This window comes from Chroicocephalus ridibundus, chromosome 17, assembly GCF_963924245.1.
Source record: "Chroicocephalus ridibundus chromosome 17, bChrRid1.1, whole genome shotgun sequence".
Classification (NCBI taxonomy): Eukaryota; Metazoa; Chordata; class Aves; order Charadriiformes; family Laridae; genus Chroicocephalus; species Chroicocephalus ridibundus.
In genome coordinates, this window is record NC_086300.1 from 4,167,484 (window position 1) to 4,191,718 (window position 24,235).

At 58.1% G+C, this 24,235-nt stretch overlaps 1 protein-coding gene across 1 annotated transcript; it reads left to right on the plus strand.

The window, feature by feature from the left end:
- The first annotated feature begins 308 nt into the window (after nt 1-308).
- On the plus strand, nt 309-23,386 carry RND2 (Rho family GTPase 2). The gene is made up of 5 exons (XM_063354269.1): nt 309-606; nt 713-800; nt 15,881-15,990; nt 21,047-21,181; nt 21,927-23,386. The coding sequence occupies exons 1-5, from the start codon at nt 505-507 to the stop codon at nt 22,173-22,175; spliced, it is 684 nt and encodes a 227-aa protein (XP_063210339.1). The 5' UTR covers nt 309-504; the 3' UTR covers nt 22,176-23,386.
- The last annotated feature ends 849 nt before the right edge of the window (nt 23,387-24,235 follow it).

Genomic DNA, 24,235 nt, shown 5'->3' on the forward strand with positions numbered 1-24,235 from the left:
GCAACGCCAGGATGGGAGGCGGGAAGGGGGGCACCCCCCGTGCGGGGAACGGCGGCGGCCGGTGGCCTCCCCCGCCGGTCCGGAGCCGGGCCCTGCCGGGGGCGGATGCCGGGGGCACCCGTCGGGAGTGGGCTCCGGTAGCCCCGGGCCTCCGGGCCGAGCCTTCTGGCCGCGATGCGGTGGGAGGTGCCGGGCAGGGCCTGTGGGGTGGCGGTGGCGGCGGCGGGGCCATCCCGGTCCCGGTCCCGCTCCCACCCCCGCGCCGCGCCCGGGAGCGGGGTGGGGGGGGTGGTTCGCACGGAGCCGGCGGAGGGACGCCCCGAGGGGGCGGCGGGGCCGGCGGGGGGCGGCTCCCGGGGCCGCGGTCGGGGGCGGCCGTGTCGGCACGGCCCTGCCCAGCGCCGGCTCCGCTCCGCGCCTGGTTGGTGCCGTCGGGGCCGGGGGCGCGGCCAAGGCCGGGGCCGTCCCGGTAAAGCGGCGGCGCGGGCGGTGCGGCCCCGCACCATGGAGGGGCACCTGGCGCGCTGCAAGATCGTGGTGGTGGGGGACACGCAGTGCGGCAAGACCGCGCTGCTCCACGTCTTCGCCAAGGACTGCTACCCCGAGGTGCGGCGGCGGGCTGGTGGCCGGGCGGGCTGGTGGCCGGGCGGGCTGGTGGCCGGGCGGGCTGGTGGCCGGGCCGCGCTCACCTCTGCTCTCCCTCCCTCCCCAGAGCTACGTGCCCACCGTCTTCGAGAACTACACGGCCAGCTTCGAGATCGACAAGCAGCGCACCGAGCTCAACATGTGGGACACCTCAGGTGAGCCGGGGGCGGCGCGGGAGGGGGGGGGCGGTGGGGTCGCGATCGTCCGTTCCTCCGGCCGAGGGTCTCCCCTTCCCCCGGAGCCCCGCGTTCCATCACGCATCCTGCCGGCTTCCCGGTCGGGCGGTCCCGGGCAGTTCCCGCAGCTCCGGCTGGTTCCCAGGCACGGCCGTGCCGGTCTTGGCTCCGGCAGCCGTGAGGCCCCCCCCCTTCGCCCCCGGGGACGGCTCCGTCCCTGCCCGGGCGGCATCCCCCCCCTTCGCCCCCGGGGACGGCTCCGTCCCTGCCCGGGCGGCATCCCCCCCCTTCGCCCCCGGGGACGGCTCCGTCCCTGCCCGGGCGGCATCCCCCCCCTTCGCCCCCGGGGACGGCTCCGTCCCTGCCCGGGCGGCATCCCCCCCCTTCGCCCCCGGGGACGGCTCCGTCCCTGCCCGGGCGGCATCTCTCCCCCCGGGGACGGCTCCATCCCTGCCGGGCGGGGAGGAACGGGGAAAAGGCAAAGGCGCAGGTTGGGAAGAGACCTCACCTTGGGGAGGAATGCGCTGCGGGAATGCGCCGTCCTTTCATCACTCCCTGGCAGAGCGTCTGGGGTTCTTTGTGTTTTTTGGTTGTTTTTTTTGTTTGTTTGTTTTTGTTGTTGTTTTGATTTTGGCTCTTTGTGTCCTCATTTGTGATTCTGCATGAAGCTGCGGGCACAGCTGTCCCAGCCCCCCCTCCCCTCCCCGCCCCGAGACCCTTCCCGTACTTAATGCTGTCTTTCTGTGGAGGCGCGAGTTGCAAGTGAAGTGCTTGACGCAGAGTTCATAAAAATATTGGCATCCAGCAAAGTTCATGGGCACCTTTTAATTTGCCTCTGACAACCTGTTTGGACTGCTGCGTACACACAGTGCGGCTGAATGCTGCGGATGTCGGTGTGCATACCTCACAGGCTCGCTCATGCTCTTTCCCCATAATTTCTGGAGTCCTTAGGACAAATGAAGTCCTCTCAGTGTCCGAGAGCAATAATAAATTAAAACGTGACCTAGGACTTTCTTTGCTCTCGTACTCTCAATTCCTTGCTATAATTTTACATCCGTCAAATTACAGCTGTAGGATCAGCACAGCTCTAGCTAGAGCAGTGGCTTTACTGAGTCTTGGACTAGCTCTAAGGCGTAAAATGCGTTTGTTGAGTCTGCTCTGGAGCTTTCCAACCCAGGAGGTCTTGCTTTTGCTGCTTTTTATTCCCTGAGACAAAAAGGAGCCTTTTGCTTTGCCCATATGACGTGTGCTCTTCTGTGAGCCGCAAGGATGCTGGCTCGTCGGGCAGCTCTGGGTGCTGGAGCTGTGGATGGAGCTTTGGCTCGCTCTCAGCGCCCGCCGGGGAGCTGTGCTTGCGGCACAGAATGGTGGCTACGAGGTGCAGGCGTTGCATGGTGGATGGTGCTGGGAGGACGTGGCTGGTGCTGGGAGGACGTGGCTGCGCAAAGTCCTTCATGCTTGGTAACAGCGAAGCCATCCTGGCCGACCGGGGGCTGCCCCACAGAAGGTCCCCGGAGCTGCTCCGAGGGGGTGAGTCCGGGTTGGGGTGCGCTGGGAATGAGGGGTGGCTGACCCCCCATGTCACCGGGGTGCTTGTCGTGCAGCTTGAGCATCCCCCTGGCTGTGGGGGGCTCCGAACCGAGGGCAGCCTCCGAAAAGGGGCTGGGGTGGGGGGTGTCTATTGGGCACTGCATGGCTTTGCTTTGAGCATCTGTATTTGACAGGAAAAACTTCACCTTTTCACCTTTTGAGGGTGCGGAAGCACGTTTGATGCATTGTCTGCTTTTTAGGAATTCTCCGGAATGCTTGGCTTTGATCTTGCAAATGTTAAAAGAAAAGGACATGACAAAAAGTCTCTAAAGCTGTGTATATGTATCCGATACCTGCATCTGATGCTGTCACCCATTCATTTTTACCCTTTTCAACAAAAGATAGAAGTTTGCCTAACGTTTATCTCTATAGCCAAGAGATGGACTTTGATTTGTTCTCTCTCCTCCTTATGAAAAATGTAAGACCTGTTTAACAGCTTTGTTGTAGATAGAGTTTGCTAGATAGTTCTCCAGATAAATCCGCTTCCATTGCAGCTCTGATTTGAATTACACAGGAGCTAGTTCTTCGATAAATAGTCCTGCCAAGCAATACACAGCAATTTTCCCTGGTAAACTGATATTTTTAGCGGTAGACTGCAAGCTGCTGTTGAATTTCCCCTACCCTTTGGAGACGCTTGTAAACAGGTGCTTTGGTAGCAAAAGAAATTTTGCACAATAGTGAATTGACCCAGCTGAGCTGAAGGGATGGAGAGCGGCTAATTGCCCTCCTCCTGCAGAATGATGGGCACCGGGGTGCACTTTCCCTTGTCGCTGTGCTGCCTCCTGTCTCTTTTGAGCAGCTTCACACCCAGGGCCTTATTGCTCATGATAAATTCCATCCCAGCAAGAGCGGGAAGGGAGGTGCTGGGAAACTGCTCCCCTCCTCCTCTCAAGATCACCCTTTACCTTTTAAACCCTCACCATCTCTTAGGTAAGTAATCGGAGCTGAAGGTCTCCTCCAGAAATCAGGAGAGACCTGGAAGGAAGAGCTGACTATTGATTTACTTCATTTTTATTTTTTTTTCAATTCCCCTCCCCTAGTTAGTTGTGAAAGTGGTCGGAGACTCTGGAAGCTGCGCAGGGTGAGCTGAGCATCACCCAGCAATGGGTGTTGGGGCGAGAGCAGTCTGCCCGGAAAACTCCCTTCTTTTGCGACTGAGCCTGGCCACAGCCTCCCTGGCCGCTCCAAAGCCCCGTTGATAATCTCTGTGCGAACCGGGACGTTGTCGGCTCCCCAGGGCTGGTAGTGATATAAGTGCGTCGGAAAATGCAGCCTTTCAGGGTGAATTTGCCCCTCGTGTGAAGTGGCAAATGCAGCTGTGACGTTAGTAGCCGGCAGGCAGGCGGTAAATCGAGTTAGAGAAATACTGACAAAAGGGGGGGCAGAAGCGATGGAGAACGGAATGGGTATCAAATTGTATTGGGCCCTCTGATTTCCTTTAAATGTCTTTTATCCCTTTGTCCATTGATTAGTTTTTTCTGAGGCGGGAGGGTGACTCTGGAGAGTTTCCAGCACTGAGAATCCGTCACAGGGATGAAATCCGCGCCGCTCAGACAGGGCAAACGCGAGGACTCGGCACTGTCTGAAGGGCCTCGGATCTCGGGACCTGCCAGGGAGAAAAGTGAACCAAGCTTGAGCTTGACCCCTTGTCCATCCTCTGCAGGTGCTGGTTGCATTTCAAGTTTGTTTCGGTTTAAGTTCGTCCCACCTCGGGGCACGCGGTGGGAGCGAAATTGCTTCGGGTGCCATTTTACAGCACAGCAGGGACGTCCCGTCCCTCCCGTCCCCATGAAAGCCTGCGCTACGTGCCATTTTCTAAAGCCTCCATTAAAAAGCAGTTTGACACCTTTGTGGGTGAGCGAAGGGGTGCGGAGCCTGCCTGCCGTACGGGGCTCCGCCGTGCCCCGGCACCTCCGCTCCTGAGCCTGATGGAGGACACGGCTCTTTGCTGCTCTTCGTGCTCCCGTTCTGGCAAATTCTTTCTCTGCTGCCTGTTGGCCGAATGTGCTCGGCACAGAAACAACTCCTCTGCACGGCGCCGGTATCGTGTGGCGGGGGGGGGAAACTCCTGTTCGACGGGATGCCTGGTGGCTTGGGAGTGCTGCTCCCAAAGGGCTGGGTGCCTCCCGGACCCGCGGGGTGCCCCAGACCTGTCAGGAGGAGCCCTCTTCCTCGCGGCCGGGCGGAGGAAGGGCGGGTGGTTTTGGGATCGCTAGCAATGCTTTGCAAAGAGTAGGCGAGTTTCATTTCCGTGCTTCAGAGGTGGGAAAGGGTGTGCGATTACCACTAGGTGTGCGCCGGGCAGGTCGGTTCCCTCAGCGATGCGATAGCTGCATTCCCAGTGGGATCGGGGAGTGTCCGTGGGTCTGCCTGCTCCGGGAGGTCTCACGCCTGGAGCGGAGCCTCTGCGGTGCTCCACAGCTCTCCGTCAGTGAGGGCGTTCGGCGCTGGCTGACCTCCTTCCCAGGGACCTCAGTGGGCTCCGCGGTGACTCCGGACCTGCTGCCCACAGCTCCAGACTGGCCCGATGCCCCTGCTTGTCCCACGCACCACACCGGCGTCCCCGCAGAGCCCCTTCCCCAGCACCGGGTACCAGCAGGGGAAGAGACGGGCTCAGGCAACACTGCCTCGGCGAGGCCAGAGTGCTGCAGCCTCCGTGCTGGCGCGTCCAAGGCTTTGCCCTGTACCCGGGTGGGGGTTTGGGTTTGTTTCCAGTGATAATGGGGAGGAAGCTGCTCTGTGCATGGCAGCCTGGGCTCAGTTCTTTGATTTTGGTGCGCACCCCTTGATGCTGGGAGGCTCTGCCTGCCCTCTGTGTCTGTGGCCTCCAGGAGCAGGCAGCGGAGCGGTGACGTGACCTGAGGCCATTTACCTGCTTGGTGCATCTTTTGCTGATGCAGATCCCGGTGCAGCGTGGAGCTGCCCATTTCTGACAGGGGCATCTGCATCCTCTGTGCCCAGGCCTGGCATTGCACCTTGCACGTCATCTCTGCCCTCTTGGAGAGCTGCTGGAGAGGACTTTTCTGTCCTTTGTGGACCAACGGGACGCAGTGCTGCCGAGAGCCACAGTGCCTACCGCAACCTGCAACAGCCAGTGCCCACAGGTTCAGCGGTGCCACTTTGCCCCCGCTGTGCTTCGGCTCACGACAGGGGAGTTGCCGGTCCTTGGCCGGGGCTTCTGTCTCTTAAGCAGATGTGCTTTCAAGACAAGAATAACATTGGGACTTGCAAATCCCCTTCTTCTTCCCTCTTCGCCTGTGCTCAGCAAACAGTCTGCCTTGGTACAGCCTGCGTGGGAACCTACAGGCTGCGGTAACGGAGCCTTCTTTAGGGGAACCACCGAGGAATGTTGATGAGATTAGCGAGCTGAAAGGGGCCGAGTTTAGTGATGGCATCTCCATGGATGCTGAGCTGTCTGTGCCTGGATTCCCAGCGCGTGGCTCCGGGATTGCCATGGCTGCCTCTTCCAAAGCGCAAGAGCAAGTTCTCTCTTGGGAAGAGTTCAATGCCGCTTGCACTCTGAGGCAGAGAAAAAATGTGGAGCTGCCCTTTCCATACCAAAATAGCTCCTCCCATGCTCCCTGTTGAGGCTGGGAGCCTGAAACCAGCATACTTATGTTCTGCCTCAGCACAAATACATAGTTAAGCCTAAAAATATGTGCAGCTGGGTCACGTTCTCAGGCAGGTCAGTAACCAGTCGCACAGAAGTTTAAAGAGTTGCAGCAGAAACGGCATCAGACATGCTCATGCTGGAGTGGGTGGAGGATGGACCTGAGAAGACATGACATGACATGACATGACATGACAGTCCCTGGGAGGATCGCCTCGCTGGGCTGGGCGCAGCGTTGGGGTGCCGTGATGCTGTGTGGCTCAGGGACGGAGGCTGCTTCTCCTGCACCTCCCTCAGCCAGGGCAGCACGCCCCGTGGCAGCATCCGTCCTGTCTCCCCTGCGGAGCCGGGAGGCTCAGCGGGGCGATGGCGTGTCCTGGGAGTCACGAGGGGTGCTGAGTAGGAACGGTGCCATTAGCGACAACCAGCCGACCCTGTTGGCTGCTGTGACCTCGTAGGCAAGGAAGGGCTTTCTGTGGGGTGGGTTTGTTCCCGGCTGTGACGCAGACCCCCTTCCCGCAGCAGGGAGGGGACCCGCTCTCTCCCGTGGGCAAGGACAGCACAGCTCTGCTCTCCCCGTTTCTTCTGCCGGTCCGGCTGCTCCGTGGCACCTCCTGATGCCACTTCAACGCATGTTTAGGGCGAGCGGAAGCTGCTTAACGAGGTGGTCACATAAACGGACCTGCAGAAACTCCCTGGTGCGGGGTGGTCATGCCCCGTCCTCTGCCTGCGGTGGCTTGCCTTTCTACCAGCCCTCAGCCAGCGCGGTGCCGAGGATGCCCCTCTCGCCCCACCACGCGGTGCTCTGGGACGGCGGATGGAGGACGGCAGGAGGCTTTGTGGGAGGGAGAGCTCTGAAGGAGCCGGTTGGCGTGTGCCCCGGGCCCCATGCGTGCAGTGAGGACTTTTGCAGCTTTCCTTTTGCCCCAGATTCTGACGATAAAATCTCCACTCAGTGAAACTTCACCAGTGTGCGGGCCCAGCCTTCCCTGCGGGGAGAAACCTTATCTGGTAGCCGAGCAGTCAGGGAGGGATCTGCTGCTTATGCACGGCAAACCTGAAATGTGCCACATTGCATAAAGATAATTGTGTTGGTTCAGGCCCCAGACCTGTTCCCTGGAGCCGGAGCGTGTGCTGGCTGGGCCATGCTGTGGGAATCTGTTGCCACTCCTAGTCCTTGTTGTACCCCGTAGAAAGGATGACAGGCAGGTTGTGGCAATGCCAGCTGCCCCTGTGACAATGAAAGAGTGCCAGGAAGGGACTTCTGGCTCCCATTTGTCTCCCGTGTCAGCTGCCGCGGGCGGGATTTCCCTCCAGCACGCTGTGAGAAGCCTGGTCGAGCTGCTCCCCTGCAGCCCCAGCAGCCAGAGGTGCCAGCAGGGACCCCCGCAAGGAGCAGGCAGGGACTTCTAGAGCTGCCTCCCAGTCGGCAGAGTGCGGTTTGCACCTGAGGAAGCTCCTCTGAACCTCTGCGAGCGGCACGCGTGAGACGGGGCACAGGAGCTGGGTAAGGCAGAAGCAGCCTGTTCCTGCCTGGGCTGGGGATTTCTCTGCCGGTAAATCCAGCAGAACAGCCTCCTCCCGAGCGACAGGTTTCCAGTAATAAGGTCTGGAGAGGGGCCCAGAAATGCCACCTCAGCCCGCGTGAATACCATTCCCTTCATCCTGATCATGGCTGTCCTGAAGGTATGCCAGCTGGGCTGTTTAGTAATTTACTCATTTTTGTACGTGCGTCGTAAGAATTAGGAGCAGAGGTTAATTGTCCAAGCTGATTAGCTGTTGTTTCAGTCGTGCGCTTTCCAGACGGTTGCTTGTTCCATGTCAATGGATGCCTTTCCTACACTTCAGGGTTTTGCAGTGATGTCGCCCAAACAAGAGAAACGTCACGGTCCGGCCATGAGAGAAGCTTGTAAAAGTCCCGGGGCCGATGGCCGTGCTACGTTCGGTCCCTCGGAGTAGCGGCCAGCAGTTCTCTCTGCTGCTTTCTGTCTCCCTCCGGCTTTGGTGGGATGCTTCGTCTCTCCTTGTTTCTCCCGCTTTCTCTCTGGCAGGTAGGGCTTTGTCTCGTTTCAAGAAACTCTGTCGTTTCGAGCCTGCCGGGGTCAGAGCGTTGAGGCCCTTCCCCGTGGCGCGGCTCTGTCACACCCTAACTTCTGAAGAACAAATCATGACCGTCACTTGGAGTAAAACCTTTCTGAGGCCTTGCCTGCGAGGATGGTGGGTCTCCTCTTGTGGCGAAGCAATGGTTTTCCATGGGAAGGTGCAGGGGATGCCGTGGTGGAAGCTCTGCGCCTCGGGCTGTGGTGGAGATGGCCTCTCGGAGGGAAGGTGCAGCTGGTGTGGACAGAGCCGGGACACCCCGAGCGGCCCAGGGCACTCGGTGCCGGCAGAGCCGGGACACCCCGAGCGGCACAGGGCACTCGGTGCCGGCAGGACAGCGGGACGGATTTGTCAGCCCAGATTTCACCAGGGACAGCCGGGTCTGCACTGCGGAGTGGAACGCGGCGCCATGGCGGCTCTCTCTGACTGTTTTGCCAGGTCTGCTTTGCTCTTAGTGCCACTCACTTTAATCTCTAATGTCACTAATTGCTGCTTCTTTCGTAATTGTGACCCCAGAGTTGTCGGGTCTGGGCTTTGGACCACGGTGCTGCCAGAGTCCGTCATTACCAGTGTCTCTGAGTCTGTCACCAGTGCTTTAATTCCTGTCTCTGCCACTTGTCACTCTTCTGGACTGGACTCTAATGAGCACTATATTAGTGTCAGGAACATGTTTTTTGTATCAGTGGGATCTGCATTATCCTCCCCTTCCAGACAATAACCAGCCAGGCAAGGGCAGGGATCCTTAACCCGCCTCCGAGCCCCGGCTGAGCGGGGACCTGCAGGGTGCTCAGGAACATTGCTGCAGTTTATCAATCTTCAAAGAAAAAAAAATCCTCTGATTCTCTCTCAGGAGAGAGGGTCTGATTTCACACTGGGAGGATGAAGTCGGTCTCTGAACTTGTGATGCTTCAGATCGTTGTCTCCCTGATGTGCAGCTCTCGCAGTTTGGGAGGCTGCAGTGGCTAATTTCCTGGTCTGCTGTTTATATAAAGCCCATCAGCACTAATGATACAGGGAATGAGGAGGGCATTTGCATATTCTGGTCTGTCGTATACCAGGCACACTGAGCTATTGCTCTTCAAACATTGCCTTCTGCCTTTATAAAGGCAACTAAAATCCCAGAATCCCAGCCTGGCCGGGGCTGGAAGGGCCCTCTGGAGATCACCCCCTCCAACCCCCGGCCAGAGCAGGGTCACCCAGAGCAGGTGGCACAGGAACGCGGCCAGGCGGGGTCGGAATGTCTCCAGAGACGGAGACTCCCCCACCTCTCTGGGCAGCCTGTGCCAGGGCTCTGCCACCCTCACAGCAAAGAAGTTCCTCCTCCTGCTGAGATGGAACTTCCCAGGGGCAAGTTTGTGCCCGTTACCCCTTGTCCTGTCCCCGGGCACCACTGAGAAGAGCCTGGCCCCATCCTCCTGACACCCCCCTTTCAGTATTTATCAGCGTTGATAAGATCCCCCCTCGGTCGCCTTTTTTCCAGCCTGAAGAGACCCAAATCCCTCAGTCTTTCTCCATCAGAGAGGTGTTCCAGTCCCCTCAGCATCTCGGTAGCCCTTTGCTGTCCCCTCTCCAGCGGTTCCCCGTCCTTCTGGAACCGGGGAGCCCAGCACTGGACACAGTAAATCCCCGAGGCGGGAAGCCGTGTCTGCAGAGTTGACCACGCTCGTGGTTCCTCCTGGGTGAGAGATGGCCTCTCTGTTGTGGATGCCTGTCCCTGGGCTCTGGGATGCCCAGGGCCCCAGCTGCAGCGGGTCTTGCAGAGGAGATGGCCTGGGGGCTCGCGCACGCAGGGGACACCCCCAGACACCCGGGGAGCTGCTGGGGCCGCGTCACGGGACTGGCCGGGGTGGAGGTGGCCGTGGGGATGGCAGCTGCTGGTGGACACGGGTGACATGTTTTGTCATCATGGGCGGCTTTGTCCTCGCAAAGGAGGTCTGAGCCCGAGGTGTGCCCACTCGGGGAGCTCCTGGCCGGGGCCGTGACCTGCCCCTTCCCTCAGGCACTGGCTGGGCCGTGGTGCGTTCACTGCATTGAGTAAAAGGACCACAGAAGAAAAATTTCCTTCCTAGTCTGCTCCCAGTAGGATAAAGGGAGCGGGCATGACCTTTGGGGCTGTTTAACCGCTGCTCTTGTGTGTTCCCTGAGGCTGAATTCCTCTTTACCCTCCGCCGTAAACTCTGCCATTGTTTCTCTGGGCTGATTTCCCCTTTTCTAGCAGTGAGAAATATTTTAGGGTGACTCCGTGCCCTCTTGTTGCATCTGCAGAGGAAATGGCAGCTCTGGAGCGTCCTGGACGTCTCAGAAAAAAGCAGCCGAGATTTTTGCGGGCTCACCATGGGGACCGGCCTCTGCACCGGGCGTCTGGGACAGCTGCCACTTCTGCCCTTTCATTCGCCACCAGGGTTTCCATCCAGCATTTTTATGCTTTCCCCTCGGTGGGCCCTGGGAGGGGACAATAGCGGGGGCTTTGAGGGGGCTGGGGGCCTTTCTGATGCAAATGGTGCCTGGCTGGGAGAGCCCGCTGGTGCGGGGCTGGGCCAGCACAGCCGGGCTCCTGCTGGCCGCTTCCCCGGCCGCCGCTTTGCCCATGGCCACAGTCCCAACTAGGAGCAGCTGGGTGGGTTTTTCCCTGCCCAGCACGTCCGTGAATCGGGCAGAGATTTCATTCTTAGGTGTGTTATAAATAAAATATATTATTATTATTATTATTAACACCTTCATCCTCTGCCCTGGCAAAGGAACAACTGATCATGAAAGCCGTCACGTTCACTGGCACCTCATGTAATATTAACCAGCTCTGGAGCAGTGGGGAGAGCGTGCGGTGGTGGAACACGAGCATCCTGCTCCCCAAGCACAGCCGCGGCAGCTGCGTCCACGAGCCATGGCCGGCGCGAGGGGGCTCAGAGCCGTGGCCTCTGCACCCAGGGCCTTTGCCGCTAGGAAGCAGTCACTCGGATAAATTTCTCTGCAACAAAAGGCCACTGGGAGCTGTGAGTTCAGCTCCAGAAGCTCTGCTTAACCTTGGGAAACGCTGAGCATGCGTGCTGGTACGCGGCAGCTCCAAAGGGTTAGCAGCAAAGAGTTAGGGCTACCAAGATGCTGAGGGGACTGGAACACCTCTCTGATGGAGAAAGGCTGAGGGATTTGGGGCTCTTCAGTCTGGAAAAAAGCCGGCTGAGGGGGGATCTTATCAACGCTGATAAATACTTCAAGGGGGGGTGTCAGGAGGACGGGGCCAGGCTCTTCTCAGTGGTGCCCGGGGACAGGACAAGGGGTAACGGGCACAAACTTGCCCCTGGGAAGTTCCATCTCAACAGGAGGAGGAACTTCTTTGCTGTGAGGGTGGCAGAGCCCTGGCACAGGCTGCCCAGAGAGGTGGGGGAGTCTCCGTCTCTGGAGACATTCCAACCCCGCCTGGCCGCGTTCCTGTGCCACCTGCTCTGGGTGACCCTGCTCTGGCCGGGGGTTGGAGGGGATGATCTCCAGAGGGCCCTTCCAGCCCCGGCCAGGCTGGGATTCTGTGAGCCCCTGTGTTGGGAAGTGCTGGAGGGACATGCAGCCGGTGAAGCTCGGCCATGTGGACCCCTGGCAGTGGAGGGGATGGTCTCCTCATGTCTGATGCCAGCTGAGAGGTGACACAGGCTTCTTGCCATGCATGGAGAGAGGCTACTGTGACAGCTGCACCTTGGTCCTCCTTTGACAGCTTTGTCCTCCAGAGAAAAGCTTGGCTGAGCTGGTGGTGGGATTTGTCAAGCAAAGAAAACATCCTCTGTAGTCCCTAAAGGCCGCTGCTCGTCTGGCACCGCTCTGCGGGGAGGTAACTCGAGGCTCTTCGGGCTTGTCGATGCGGCTCTCCAGAAAGCTGGGATGAATTTCTGCTTCATCCTGTGAAGGATGTTCTTGGCTGTCCCCGCAGAAAGCAGCGTGCGCCGCAGCGTTGCTGGCTCCATGGGGAGGGTTTACAGTGAGCCCTCCGAGACAAGTGCGATGCTGAAAAAATTTAGGTCTTGGCAGCGCTCGTCTCCGTTCGGAGCCAGAGCTGGCTGGGGTTGCGGGAGCCCCTCGCAGAGCAGATCGCGGCTCTGCGTGCGTCTTTGCTTTCCTGGTCTGTAACGTGCTATTGTGGGATGGAGGGTGCCCATGTGAGGAGGCTCATTATCGCTCGGAACAGCTAATAAGGAACAAATGAAGATTAACACTATGTTGGTATAGATGAAACAGCACATTTCAGTCCCCTGCCCGAGAGCTGCGTCTCCGAGTCACAGTGCCAGGCATTTTGAGGGGCTGCCAGCTGATAAGAAAGAGGCTGTATCTGCCCCCATATTTCAGACAACAACCCGCACGGATTTTATTTTTAAGCTGGTTTTTGGCTTGCTCCAGTTTTCTCCCTGTAATCATGAACAGATGCACACAGGTCCTGTTTCTTGCAAACTTGGGTGCCAAGTGGGAGAATGACTCACGCAGCGAAGGGAGGCTGGATCTGCAGACACACGACCTTGGGTGCCTCTGTGTTCCGAAGTGCCAGACTCTGGGTCCCTGGGGCGTCCTGCTGGAATATCTGAAAGGTGTCGGCTGCTTAGAATCAATGAAGCTCAAGACCTGGAGCTGAGGGAACTGAGACTGGTTTGGTTGTTGTTTTTTTTTAATTGCCACACTCAATGAAAAAGTAATAGATGCCAAAACTAGAAGAATAATCCCCCAAACAGAAAGAATTTGCCGATTCGGTATAGAGACATGTCCGAAGAAAGCTGGAGATGACCTAAGTTTGGAGGACAGCAGCTCTCCTGCCCCGTTGGGAGCTCTGACCATCGGTCTCCATCGGTCTCCTGTGGCCGAGGCCGGGAGCGCTGGCTGTTGCTGCTGCCGGAGCAGCTGGTGAGCTGAACTACCAGCGAAGGTGCCAGGGGCTGCTCCTGCGCTTCGGAGTTGGAGCAGAAAGTTAATGAACGTGAAGGCAATTTTGATCTCAGGAAGAAAACGAGGTTCTTGACCTGGTGCATCCCTTCCGTCAGCTCCTGGCACCAGCACAGGGGTCTCTCCTCCCGTGGTCCCGGGTGGCGAGAGCTCGATTGCTGGCTCCGGGGTGGGGATGGTGGTGGTCCTGCGGGATGACGGAAGGGCTTGCTCGGCTGCGCATCGGCGGCCGAGGAGCTGGCTGGCTGCTGAGGGGAGCAGCGGGTTGCTATGATACAGTTTGCTGTGGCAATGTCTGTGCTGAATGGAGCCAAAACCACCTCTACAAAAGGAGCATTCCTGGGCTGGGAGGGGGCAGATTTATCTGCAGTGTTTATGTAAAACTCAGGAGCCGCAGGGAGAGGATGTGTGTGGGAACGCTTTCCTCCAGCGTGTGCTGGGGAGCCCTGTCTGGAGGCAGATACCCCTGTGTGCGTGGGGGAGAGGGTATGGCTCTGATAAAGGACCCAGCGAATCCAAGCATGCGGATCGGTGCTGGATCTCCCATCCCATCCGTTAAACCCACACCGGGCGCGAGACTGAAAATTCGGCCCAAAGTGGAGCTCGGCGCTACTGAGCTTGGCGCTGCCTTCGAAAGCGTCCCCGTCGGGAGCTGGGTCACCTTGCTGCGCTGCAGGAGGGAGCGTTCGCTGGTGCCAGCTCTGCCAGTCACGGACTGAAGCAGCGTCAGCCTGAAGCTGTGTCAGAAATCCCCGCGCCTGGGTTGCAGGGTCGCCCCGGCTCGCTGTGCCCGGTGCACCAGCCTGATGCTGGCCAAGGCACCGCAGGGGCTGGCTCCTTTCCATGCAGGGAATGTGACTTTCCCTCTGGGAAGAGGGCCGGGCTCTGCACAGATCAGGGTCTGGGGTTTTTTTTTCTGTGCTGGATCCCAGCTGCTTCTCTTCCCGGTGACTTTGCAGGGACACAGACCCGGGCTGCGGCTTCTCTCCCTGCTGGGAGCAGGGGGTGCCATTGCTCCTGCGGGCTGGCGGCAGTGTGGCTGCCTGTAAGAGCTGGAGATACCCGTAGATGATTTTGTAGATGATTTAGAATCCCTGGTGGTTAGAATCCCTGTAGATGATTTGGAATCCCCCCACGAGAGCAGTGGGGGCTGCGTGGGCACAGCTGGGGCTGAGCTGGTTGTGCGTGCCCTGGGCTCTGTGCTGCGGAGGTCCCGGTGGTGGCCGCCCTTGGAACTTTGCTGTCGGCTGGTGTGGAGGGGAGAGCGCGTGGCCAGGCTGGGGAGCTGGGCAGGGTTTGGGAGGACAACGCATGCCCTCAGCCTGCCCGTGTGGGCTCTGGGCGGAGGAAGGAGCGGTCGCAGCCAGGTCTGCTCTCCCGGATGAGTCTCGCAAGTGGGCTCCGGGGTGTTTGCAAAGCACCTGGTGCGCAGAGCTGTGCCGAGGGGCTGTGCCCCGCTCTCTGCCGTACATCAGTTGGGAGCCCCCCTGCAGACAAGAGCCAGAGTTGGAGCCCCTGGGGAGAATCAGCCTATTCTCCTCTCACGCTTATCCCAGGCAGATTCCCATCCTCCCGGAAACATAAGCCACCATCATCCATAATTCATCAGGTGCTGAACTTCATCAAGGAGCCACCTGACACCGGGGTTGGGTTGGGTGCTCCACCCTCCTCCCCAGGGTGGGAAAGTGCCGGGTCCGGGCGTCCCGAGGGGCCGGGGCAGGATGCGCGTCCGGTTCCCTCGGCCTCGGGGTGGGCGATCCTTCCTTCAGAGGAGGCAGATTCAACAAGGACTCTGGTGTCTCCGCTTCCCCTTTTCATAAATAAACATCTGCTTCTCATCCCTCCAGGAAGTTTAAGCCATTGTAAAGCCAAATATAAAACCGAAACAGTGTTTTTAAGTAGCAGCGAGCTGATTGCTCCATTACTGTTTACTGAGGCATCTACAATCGCGCACAGAATGCACTTCAAAAAAACCATTATGGGACAATGGCTTTAATGCCTGAAATTTGCATCGAAGGTGTGTGTGTGTGTACGCGCGCGCGTGTGCGGCAGAAGCTGTGCAGGATCCAGGCTGGGCTCTCTGCCTGCTCACTGAGAAATCCTGCAGCATACCGAATCATCCCCGCCAATTTCCAGCTCGCTCACCAAATCCTGTCACATCTTTTATGCACCAAAAAGAATCTGCCTGATTTTTTTTTTTTTTTTTTTTTTTTTTACCTGCCTTAAATTCTCACAATCCATGTGAGCAAGCCCTCCCGTATAAAGATAGCAAGAGAGGATGAAAAATAGCAGCAGCATTCCCTGGCTTCTCTCAGCCACACCTTTCCCCTGTCGGTGGTACGGCAACGGCATGACAAGTGTTGGGTACGGATGCGAGTGGCGGAGAGAGGCGGGGGCTGCTCTTCGGTGTCACAGCCCTGCCCAGGTCCCTGCGCTGCAGTGAGCCCGCGTGCCCTGGCAGCACAGCTCCAGCCTCGGACTTGCCAGATGCTTCCTAGGGAGGGAGAGGGATGCAAAACTCGCGTTTATATCCTCACAAAGGGATAAATGTAAGAGCACGAGGACCAAACCTCTGACTTCTTGTCTAAACAAAGGGACCAAATCCTCTGCAAACCAAACTCTGCTGAACCTTAATGGTGTCTGGTCACTGGTCAAAAGCTTGGGTCAACATCCTTTATTTCCGACAGAGCATTGCGTCGTGTGGCAGCGTCTCCAGTTCTTACTGGAATTCTGGAATTAAAGATCTCTGCCTGGCAGAGAGGGCTGGGGCTCCTGCCTTGGGGTGACGGGCGGTCGGTGGGACGGGACTTTCTGCTCACCGCTCTCCTCCCGCTCCTCTCTGCAGGCTCAGCGTATTACGATAATGTCCGTCCCTTGGCCTACCCGGACTCGGACGCTGTGCTCATCTGCTTTGACATCAGCCGCCCGGAGACGCTGGACAGTGTGCTCAAGAAGGTGAGTGCCCGGCGTGCCTTCCGGCTGGAGACATGTCCCCCGCCGCAGCCGCCCTGGGGTCCCTGAGAAGCCATCAGGGCTAAAAGCTCCGGCCCTGTGGCCAAACCTCGGCTGGAGTTTGTGTGCTCAGATGAGAATGGTCTGCTGCTGCCGACAGCAGAAAGCGAGATATTTCCATTTGAAAGGGGCCCAGTGAATGGCAGCCTGCAGCATGTGCGGGGCGCCTGTGCGTGTGCACATACAAATGTGGGGACAGAGAGAAATGTAGGGCGTTTGTTCTGCTTTTCATGAAGACCTTGGAAGGTGGTGTGCATCTCTGGTTAGCATGACCACCGGTGAGTGTGCCATGGATCGCTTGCAGCAGCGGAGAACTGGCCCCTGGTGCCTGTTTCCAGGCAGGTAGAGAGCTCAGGTTTTTTTGGCTGTTCCCTCAGTTCAGCGTCTGCACAGTAAGAAAGACAACAGTCGGTTCCCCGTAGCTCAACAACACGAATAATGAGCTGTGGCACTGAATTTCAAACCCGGGAATGAAAAAAATGAGACGGCAGAATGCCACTGGACTGGACAGCAGGGCCCTGAGCACCGTCTGCCTGCGGAGCTGCCGGGCCATGCTCTGCGTTAGCAGCTGAGAGTTTTCTCCCTGCACGTTAGCGCCTTTTGGCAAAGCAGATATTTCCAGCTGGCAGGTCTGGCAGGGCCTGGAGAGCCCCCCAGGGGCTGGGGACCTGCCGTGGAGCACCGCTGGCTGGCCTCCCAGAGGTCCCTGCCTGCCACGCTCCGGGGGAGACGGTGGCACCCAGGGAGAGGTCCCCACGTGAGGCTTTACTCCGAGATGGTGTGAAGTCCAGCAACTCAGGATGCTGCTCAGGGGAGAGGGTAAATGGCTTCCCTGCCACTCGCATCCCTTGGGTGATGGCCGTTCCCTGCCTCTTTCCATGAAATTCAGGAGCCGTGGTTCCAGGGAGCTCTTGCCGCTGTGCAGCCGAGCTGCAGAGAGCTCACTGGCGGCTGCATCCTGTCCCAGAGGCGAGTCTTGGCCAGCATCTCGTTTGTGAATCTCGCTGAGACACCGAGGCGTGAAAAGCACTACAGAGCAGCGATTCCTCTTGCTGCTCTCCCCAGTGAGCCCCGGGCTGCCGGCGCTGGACTGGCCACTCTCTGAACCAGTCACATTGTACCGACTGCCCTCTTGGCCTCTCCGCGTTTTGCCAAATGTTGTGCCGAAGCAAGTGCCTCTTACCCAGCTGCTGGGAGGGCTGAGAAGTGGGGCTGTGTCTCAGCGGTGTCCTGGTGAGGGGACAAAGACCCTTCAGATAACTCGGTCAATGGCTCAGTGTTCGTTTCCAAAGCGGGTCCCGGGTACCAGGCGCGCCGGGTGGAAGGAGGCGTGTTTTCATGCGGACTGAAAGAATTCCCGGCTCAGCTCGGGAGTCAGCAGGGTAATAATGCAAGCAAATCACTTATACCTTAATGAGATGCAAACCCATCGATAATTAGCTGGGTTTGGGATTTGTTTCTGTCTCTCCGCACACACTTCGTGTGGGTCTGCGCTGCTCGGTGCAAGGTCTTCCCCGGGCAGCCTCGCAGATGCTTTGAGCACTGTTAGGCAACGCCTTTTTGATACGGCGACTTAAAATAAACCCTAAATCACAGGGGATTTCTTAAGTGCCTCTGAGTAGACGCCGTGTTTCCTTTGGTGCAGGCTGGCAGCCTATGGAGGTGAGGAAAATTCCTAAGACACCATGAAGTCGAGATGGGTTTCAGCTTTTGATATCAGGCGAATAAGGAAAATAACACTCCCTATTCAAGCCTCAGGCAAAAATGCTAATTCAGCAGAGGAAATCTTTACTACTGCTGCCCTTCGGATGCCGGGGCTGCCTGTACAGCACGTACAGCTGAAGGGAAGGGGCCATCTGAGAGAATGCAAACAAGCAGCTCTTCGTTTCAGACAAAGCGGGTTTTCGTGGGCTGGTGCCTTCGTTCCGACAAGCTTCGATAGCGCAGCAAGTCTTAGGCTCCCTAAGGTGTCAGTCCTGGGAGAAGGGGGTCGTGTCCCTCTCCGTAGACTGGGGAGCCCCACGTTATTACCGACAGCCATGACCTGCAGCAGTGCTGTGTCCAGTGCTGGGCTCCCCGGTTCAAGAAGGACAGGGAACTGCTGGAGAGGGGACAGCAAAGGGCCACCAAGATGCTGAGGGGACTGGAACACCTCTCTGATGGAGAAAGGCTGAGGGATTTGGGTCTCTTCAGGCTGGAAAAAAGATGGCTGAGGGGGGATCTTATCAACGCTGATAAATACTGAAAGGGGGGTGTCAGGAGGATGGGGCCAGGCTCTTCTCAGTGGTGCCCGGGGACAGGACAAGGGGTAACGGGCACAAACTTGCCCCTGGGAAGTTCCATCTCAACAGGAGGAGGAACTTCTTTGCTGTGAGGGTGGCAGAGCCCTGGCACAGGCTGCCCAGAGAGGTGGGGGAGTCTCCGTCTCTGGAGACATTCCAACCCCGCCTGGCCGCGTTCCTGTGCCACCTGCTCTGGGTGACCCTGCTCTGGCCGGGGGTTGGAGGGGGTGATCTCCAGAGGGCCCTTCCAGCCCCGGCCAGGCTGGGATTCTGTGATTCTGTGACCTCTGCCTGGTAAGAGCAGACCCTATAGCTCAATCCCTTCAAGGATTTTCATTCTTCAGGTAAATCAGGGTGCTTGAATTCCAGCTCCAAAAGGACTGCATCGTCCTTCTCTTGTGGGTGTGCTAGCCCTTGATGTTGTGTGGCCATGACACCAGAAATCTCCCAGGAGCTGTGAACTCGGCGTGCTGCCCGGGTGCTGGGATGTGCCTGGGTCTTGGTGGACAAACGTCCCTGGCAGCAGGGAAAGGGGGGTCATGGTGAAGATGCTTGAGCCCACCTCCTGGTGGAAAATAAGATTTTTCCATATTTTGTAGCTGCTTTGGTGTGATATTGGTTGAATGAAACTTGGGTCATTCTTGGCAGTTCCATTCCCCACCAGGTTATGGACCCCCAGGTTGGGGGGGTTGGTTTTCTTTCCCCTTCTAATTGCCTAGGGTATGTGCTTAACCAGCAGTTAGCGCAGCAGGAAATTGCTAATTACAAGTGATATCTTTAGCCGGGGTAATCTCAGTTTATCATCTGCATCCTACTTCAGAAACACCAGGTAAGTAACCAGGGTGTGGACACGCTGATGAGGCTGTGCAGGTCTCCCCTGGGGGAGGTCACAGGGGACGGTTTTATTTACTGCTGGGGACACTTAACTGCACACCGGGCATTCGTTTTTGGAGCTCCGAAAAGGGACTGTTAGCACAAAGGACGTGGATGTTTGCCCTGGCCTTCTCCTGCCATCGTTTCAATTCTTCATCTCCCCGGCTGTAGCTACGCTCTGAACGTCGTAATGTTTTTAACATGTGGCTCTCGATAATACACAAATAATGAGTGTGCTGTGCAAACAGCTCCCCGCTGACCACGGTTCAAAAGGTCCAGCGAGTTGACCTTTGCAGTGGGCATGATTTTTCCACTGTCATGCCCAGGACGGTTCCCCCCTGGCCCAGCGCGGGGCACCGCAGCTCAGATTTAGCAGGTTTGCGGGGCATGTCTGGAGCAAGCGAGCATAAAGTTATCCGAGACGCACTCCGGCCATTCCCATCATTGCCTGTGGCGGTCGTTAAAGTGCCCTGACGAGCCAATCAGTCTCGAAACAGCTGTGACCCCTGTTTGGAAAAGCCACACACACCAGAGTCCGGGTCTGAAGTCCCATTAGAGCCTCGTGTTCTACCCAGAACACGGAAGGTGGCTGTCCCGCTGCTTCCCGCCTTCAGCTCGGCCTCCAGCGCCGCTCCCAGTCTGCGTCCTCGCCGGGAGGGTCCCACCCTGACTGTGGTGACCGTCATTGCCTGTGCCCCGTCCCCTCATCCTGAAGCCCGGCCGTGCCGGCTGCAGCGGGGCCGTGGCCGGCCTCAGTGCTGGCACCGGGCACCGCCGGTCCGATGCAAGAGACCTCAAAGCGGCGGCTGCCAGCAGCAGTGCCGGTGCTCTGACGGGTCCTGTGCGGATGGGGCGGGCCATGGTGCCTTGGCAGCGCGTGCTGATGCTCAGGCGGTGCTGGGACCCCGGCTGCCGTCGCCGCCGCCGTTCGCTGGGGTGGAGGGAAGACCCCTTCGCTGGCGGGAGCAGGAGAAGCGGCTGGTGGGCCTGCAGCAGGGTGGTGGGCTCTGCCGTGGCGGTGAGGCACGGAGGCGTTGGCTGGATCGTAGAATCACAGAATGGGTTGGGTTGGAAGGGGCCTCTAAAGGTCACCTAGTCCAACCCCCTGCAGTGAGCAGGGACATCTGTAACTGGATCAGGTCGCTCAGAGCCTCATCCAGCCTGGCCTTGAACGTCTCCAGGGATGGGGTCTCCACCCCCTCTCTGGGCAACCTGGGCCAGTGTCTCACCACCCTCAGTGGAAAGAACTTCTTCCTAATGGCTCATCTAAACCTGGGGAGGGACTTTATCAGGGAGTGTAATGACAGGACACGGGGTAACAGCCTCAAACTGAAGGAGGGTGGATTTAGATCGGATATCAGGAAGAAATTCTTTACTGTGAGGGTGGGGAGGCGCTGGAACAGGTTGCCCAGGGAAGTTGTGGCTGCCCCATCCCTGGAGGTGTCCAAGGCCGGGCTGGATGAGGCTTGGAGCAGCCTGGGCTGGTGGGAGGTGTCCCTGCCCAGGGCAGGGGGGTGGAACTAGATGATCTTTAAGGTCCCTTCCAACCCGAACCATTCTGTGATACCCTGCTCTAGCATCGGGATGATGCTCTCTGGTAGGCACTGATGGCACAAGTCTCCTGGCCCGTCCTTCCCTCCAGGGCCGGGGGTCTCGGCCTGGTTGGACGGGGTTGGGAGCGACGAGCTGAGACCCTGTGATTGCCTTTGTTGTTCCAACCTTGACCCTTTCGCAGGCTGCCTGCTGCCAAAATCAACTTGACGTGGAGGTGCTGCCGGGCCTCTTGAAGTGTTCTGGTCCATCAGCAGCCCCTGAGCACCTTCTCCCTCTTGTCTCCTCTGTAGTGGCAAGGGGAAACTCAAGAGTTCTGCCCCAATGCGAAGATCGTGCTGGTGGGCTGCAAGCTGGACATGCGGACGGACTTGAACACGCTGCGGGAGCTTTCCAAGCAGCGCCTCATCCCTGTGACGCACGAGCAGGTGTGTTTGAGCAGCCGTCCCCCCGGGGCTCGGGAAGGTGAGGTGGGACGTTTCTGCAGGACCTAATAGTAGAAGGAAGCTCAGCGGCAAATCACCCGCTGTGGCCAGGTCTTGGTCTCAAGCTGGTTTGGTCTTGGCCGATGGACTCTGAGCTGCTCACGCGTACAGCACGCATTTGCCCAGCTCTGGCAGACCTTGACTTATTCCTGATGCTCCGCTGAACAGCCTCCTGGTGGGCAGCTGAGCAATCTTTCCTCAAAGGCGGTGGAGGTGCCTGATTTGATAAGTTGGACTGGCTAAAGGGGAGTGTTGTCCTTCTGCATCTCCTAGATCAGTGCAGCTCTTTCTGCTCCGAGTGACCCTCCTGCTGGGTTCAGTGTTGGGGAAACACTGAGGGGGGAAGAAGCTGCAGCCGGGGGGTGGGTCTGAGGGGCGGTTGTGGCCACCGGGGGACCCCGCAGTGTCTCCAGGCTGGCCCAGAGACGCAACCTCTGTGGTGCAGCGCAGAGGCGGCTGCGCTCTGGGCTGCTCTGTGCCCGGCTCCGTGTTGCACTTTAGCTGCTTGCGCTTTATTTACAGAGGTGGCGAGTTGAGCATTGCGAGCGAGCCGCTCCGGCTGTGCCGCGGCGCTCTGACGGGGCTGCCAGCACAAGGCGGGGCTGACGGGGATGCGAAAGGATGCTCCTTGCAGAGCTCTGGTCTCCTAACCTTCCTCCCTTTTCCTCCCACTCTCTCTGGACCGCAGGGCAGCGCGCTGGCGCGGCAGATCGGGGCAGTGGCCTACGCAGAGTGCTCCTCCAAGGTCTCGGAGAACAGCGTACGGGATGTGTTTCACGTGACCACACTCGCCTCCGTCAACAGGGTGCACAAGAACTTGAAGCGCAGCAACTCCAAACGGGGACTGAAGCGGGCATCACAGATGTCTGGCAGGACGGACTTACTCAACGACACAGAGATCAGGAAAGACCGAGCCAAGAGCTGCTCCATCATGTGAAAAACAGGCTGTAAATAACGTGTGTGTGTTGTCCATTTTTGTACAGTTACTGGCTGAGACAAGGGCATGGTGCTGGCTGCGGGAGCCAGCCCGCCTTTCCAAAGCCTTTCTCTCAGTCTCTAGGGCTGAGCAAAGGTCCCGGCTGCAAACCGGGGTGCAGGAGTCACCCCCACCGTGGAGATTCTTGGGCTGGCTGCTGCTGTGCGGATTGCTTGGGGTGAAGGAACCACTTGGCGGAGGAGTATTGAGGTGCTGGAAGGTCTGTGACTGGGTGAAACGAAGTAAAAGGGAGCGACCCCCATGTGCGTGCCACCCTCCTGCCCCCACGGCCCAGCCTCTGCGCAGCGATACAGCACGCACAGCGTGGGGCGGCGGGCTGCGCGGGACCTGGGCTGGAGGGTGGGAGGGGGGTGCTGTTGCTAGCAGCGGAGTACGGTCAGGAGAAGGTATTCTTCCAATCTTCCTTTAGAAGAGAGGTGATGTTTGAGGCGGTGCTGCTTTCAGCTAGGCTGGACAGTGAGTCGCCACAGAAGGTGCAGGTCTGGGCCAGAGCTGGGAGAGAAGGCACCCTGGGAAGGAACCTTAACCTGCCGAGACACCACGGCAGTCCACCTCCTGCGAAGGAAATAGATAGGTGGCTCTTACACGGTATTTTAGATACTTGAACTCCATTTGAAATGCGGCGGAGTGGATCTGGCTCCAAGGGAGAGGTTTATCCCAGTAGATGCATCCTGAGTATTGTGGTTCCCTTCAGCAAGCAAACGCTACTCGGGAGCTGGCGTCCCAGCCGCTGGCAGCCTGGTGACTCGTCAGGCTGCTCCCCGCCGCCGGCAGCCGCGCTTCCGAAAAGGCAGACTGCAATAACTATCCACATCCTGCTCTCCGCCCATTCCCAGCTGCAGATTGTGTTGCATGGTGCTGTGTTTGTCTGGTGCAGATAACCAAAAAGATGATAGGCGCATCTGCACCCCGTCTCCGCTGTGGCGGTGGGAGGGAAGGTGCTGCCTGCGCCTCTTGCCCTGCTGTACAGCCTCCTCCCAACACCTCTCATCATCGCTTCTGCTGCTGCCCTCTCTAAATGCCTTTGACTACAGTGTTAGCCTTGACTTAATGTCACATAGACACTTTAAGGAAAAAAGAATGTGCTCCACTGCCAGCTCCAGCTGTGTCAGTGGGCTCCAGAAAACAAATAAACAGCGTTGGAAAATGCACAGTGCTTGACTCTCTTCATTTCTAATAGTCAGACCAGGCATCCTCTCAAAATCTCTGCCTGCCTGCCTGCTATTTGTGTCCTAATGCGTCTCTCTGGCTCTCGAAACACACTCACGCATATACTCGAGTGAAAAACGCCGAGGACTTAGCTGCAGCTATTCCTTTTGGAGCTGAAACACCTGCCTTGAATAACCTCTCACTCCACCCTGAGCCCTTAAACACCGTGGAGCATTTGCAGGTTGTCTGTGCCCGATCCTCCGCTCTGAGTTGACATGAGCTGCCCGAGTCCTCGCTGGGTCAGTAGCAAGTGAAGACGGCTTTTGACTTAATATTTTGTGTCTGCTCTCCCCCCACCAGGTCTTAGACTTCGGCTGCGTCACAGAGGCTATTTGGGAATCGGAGCAGCTGCGCTCCCAGCACGAAGAAAGCTCAAGCGACGACTGGGTGCTGTTGTGCTGGGTGCGGGTTGCAAGAGCATGAAAGTGCCCACCTGCGGCCTGGGAGGAAAGAAACCGAGCAAGGCGCTATGCCAAGAACAGCCTTCGGCATCACCGTACTTGTCTCTGCCTCTGCAGGGTCTTTGCAAACGTTAGTGAACAAAATCGTGTCCCTGCTCGAGCCGCGGCTCACAAGTGTCACTACCGAGTCCTCTTAACCCACCCGCGTTTGTTCTCATCATCCTTGTGCAGTATCGTCACTGTGTCTTCCTCCTCTCCACGTGAGCACAACGGTATTTGGCGAGCGTATCTCCCTCCCATCACCTAGCACCTTTTAGGCTTTTGAATTTATTCTGGCAGTCTATACAAATACAGTTTCTGGTCCGTCGATTAGTTTAAACTCACAGTGGC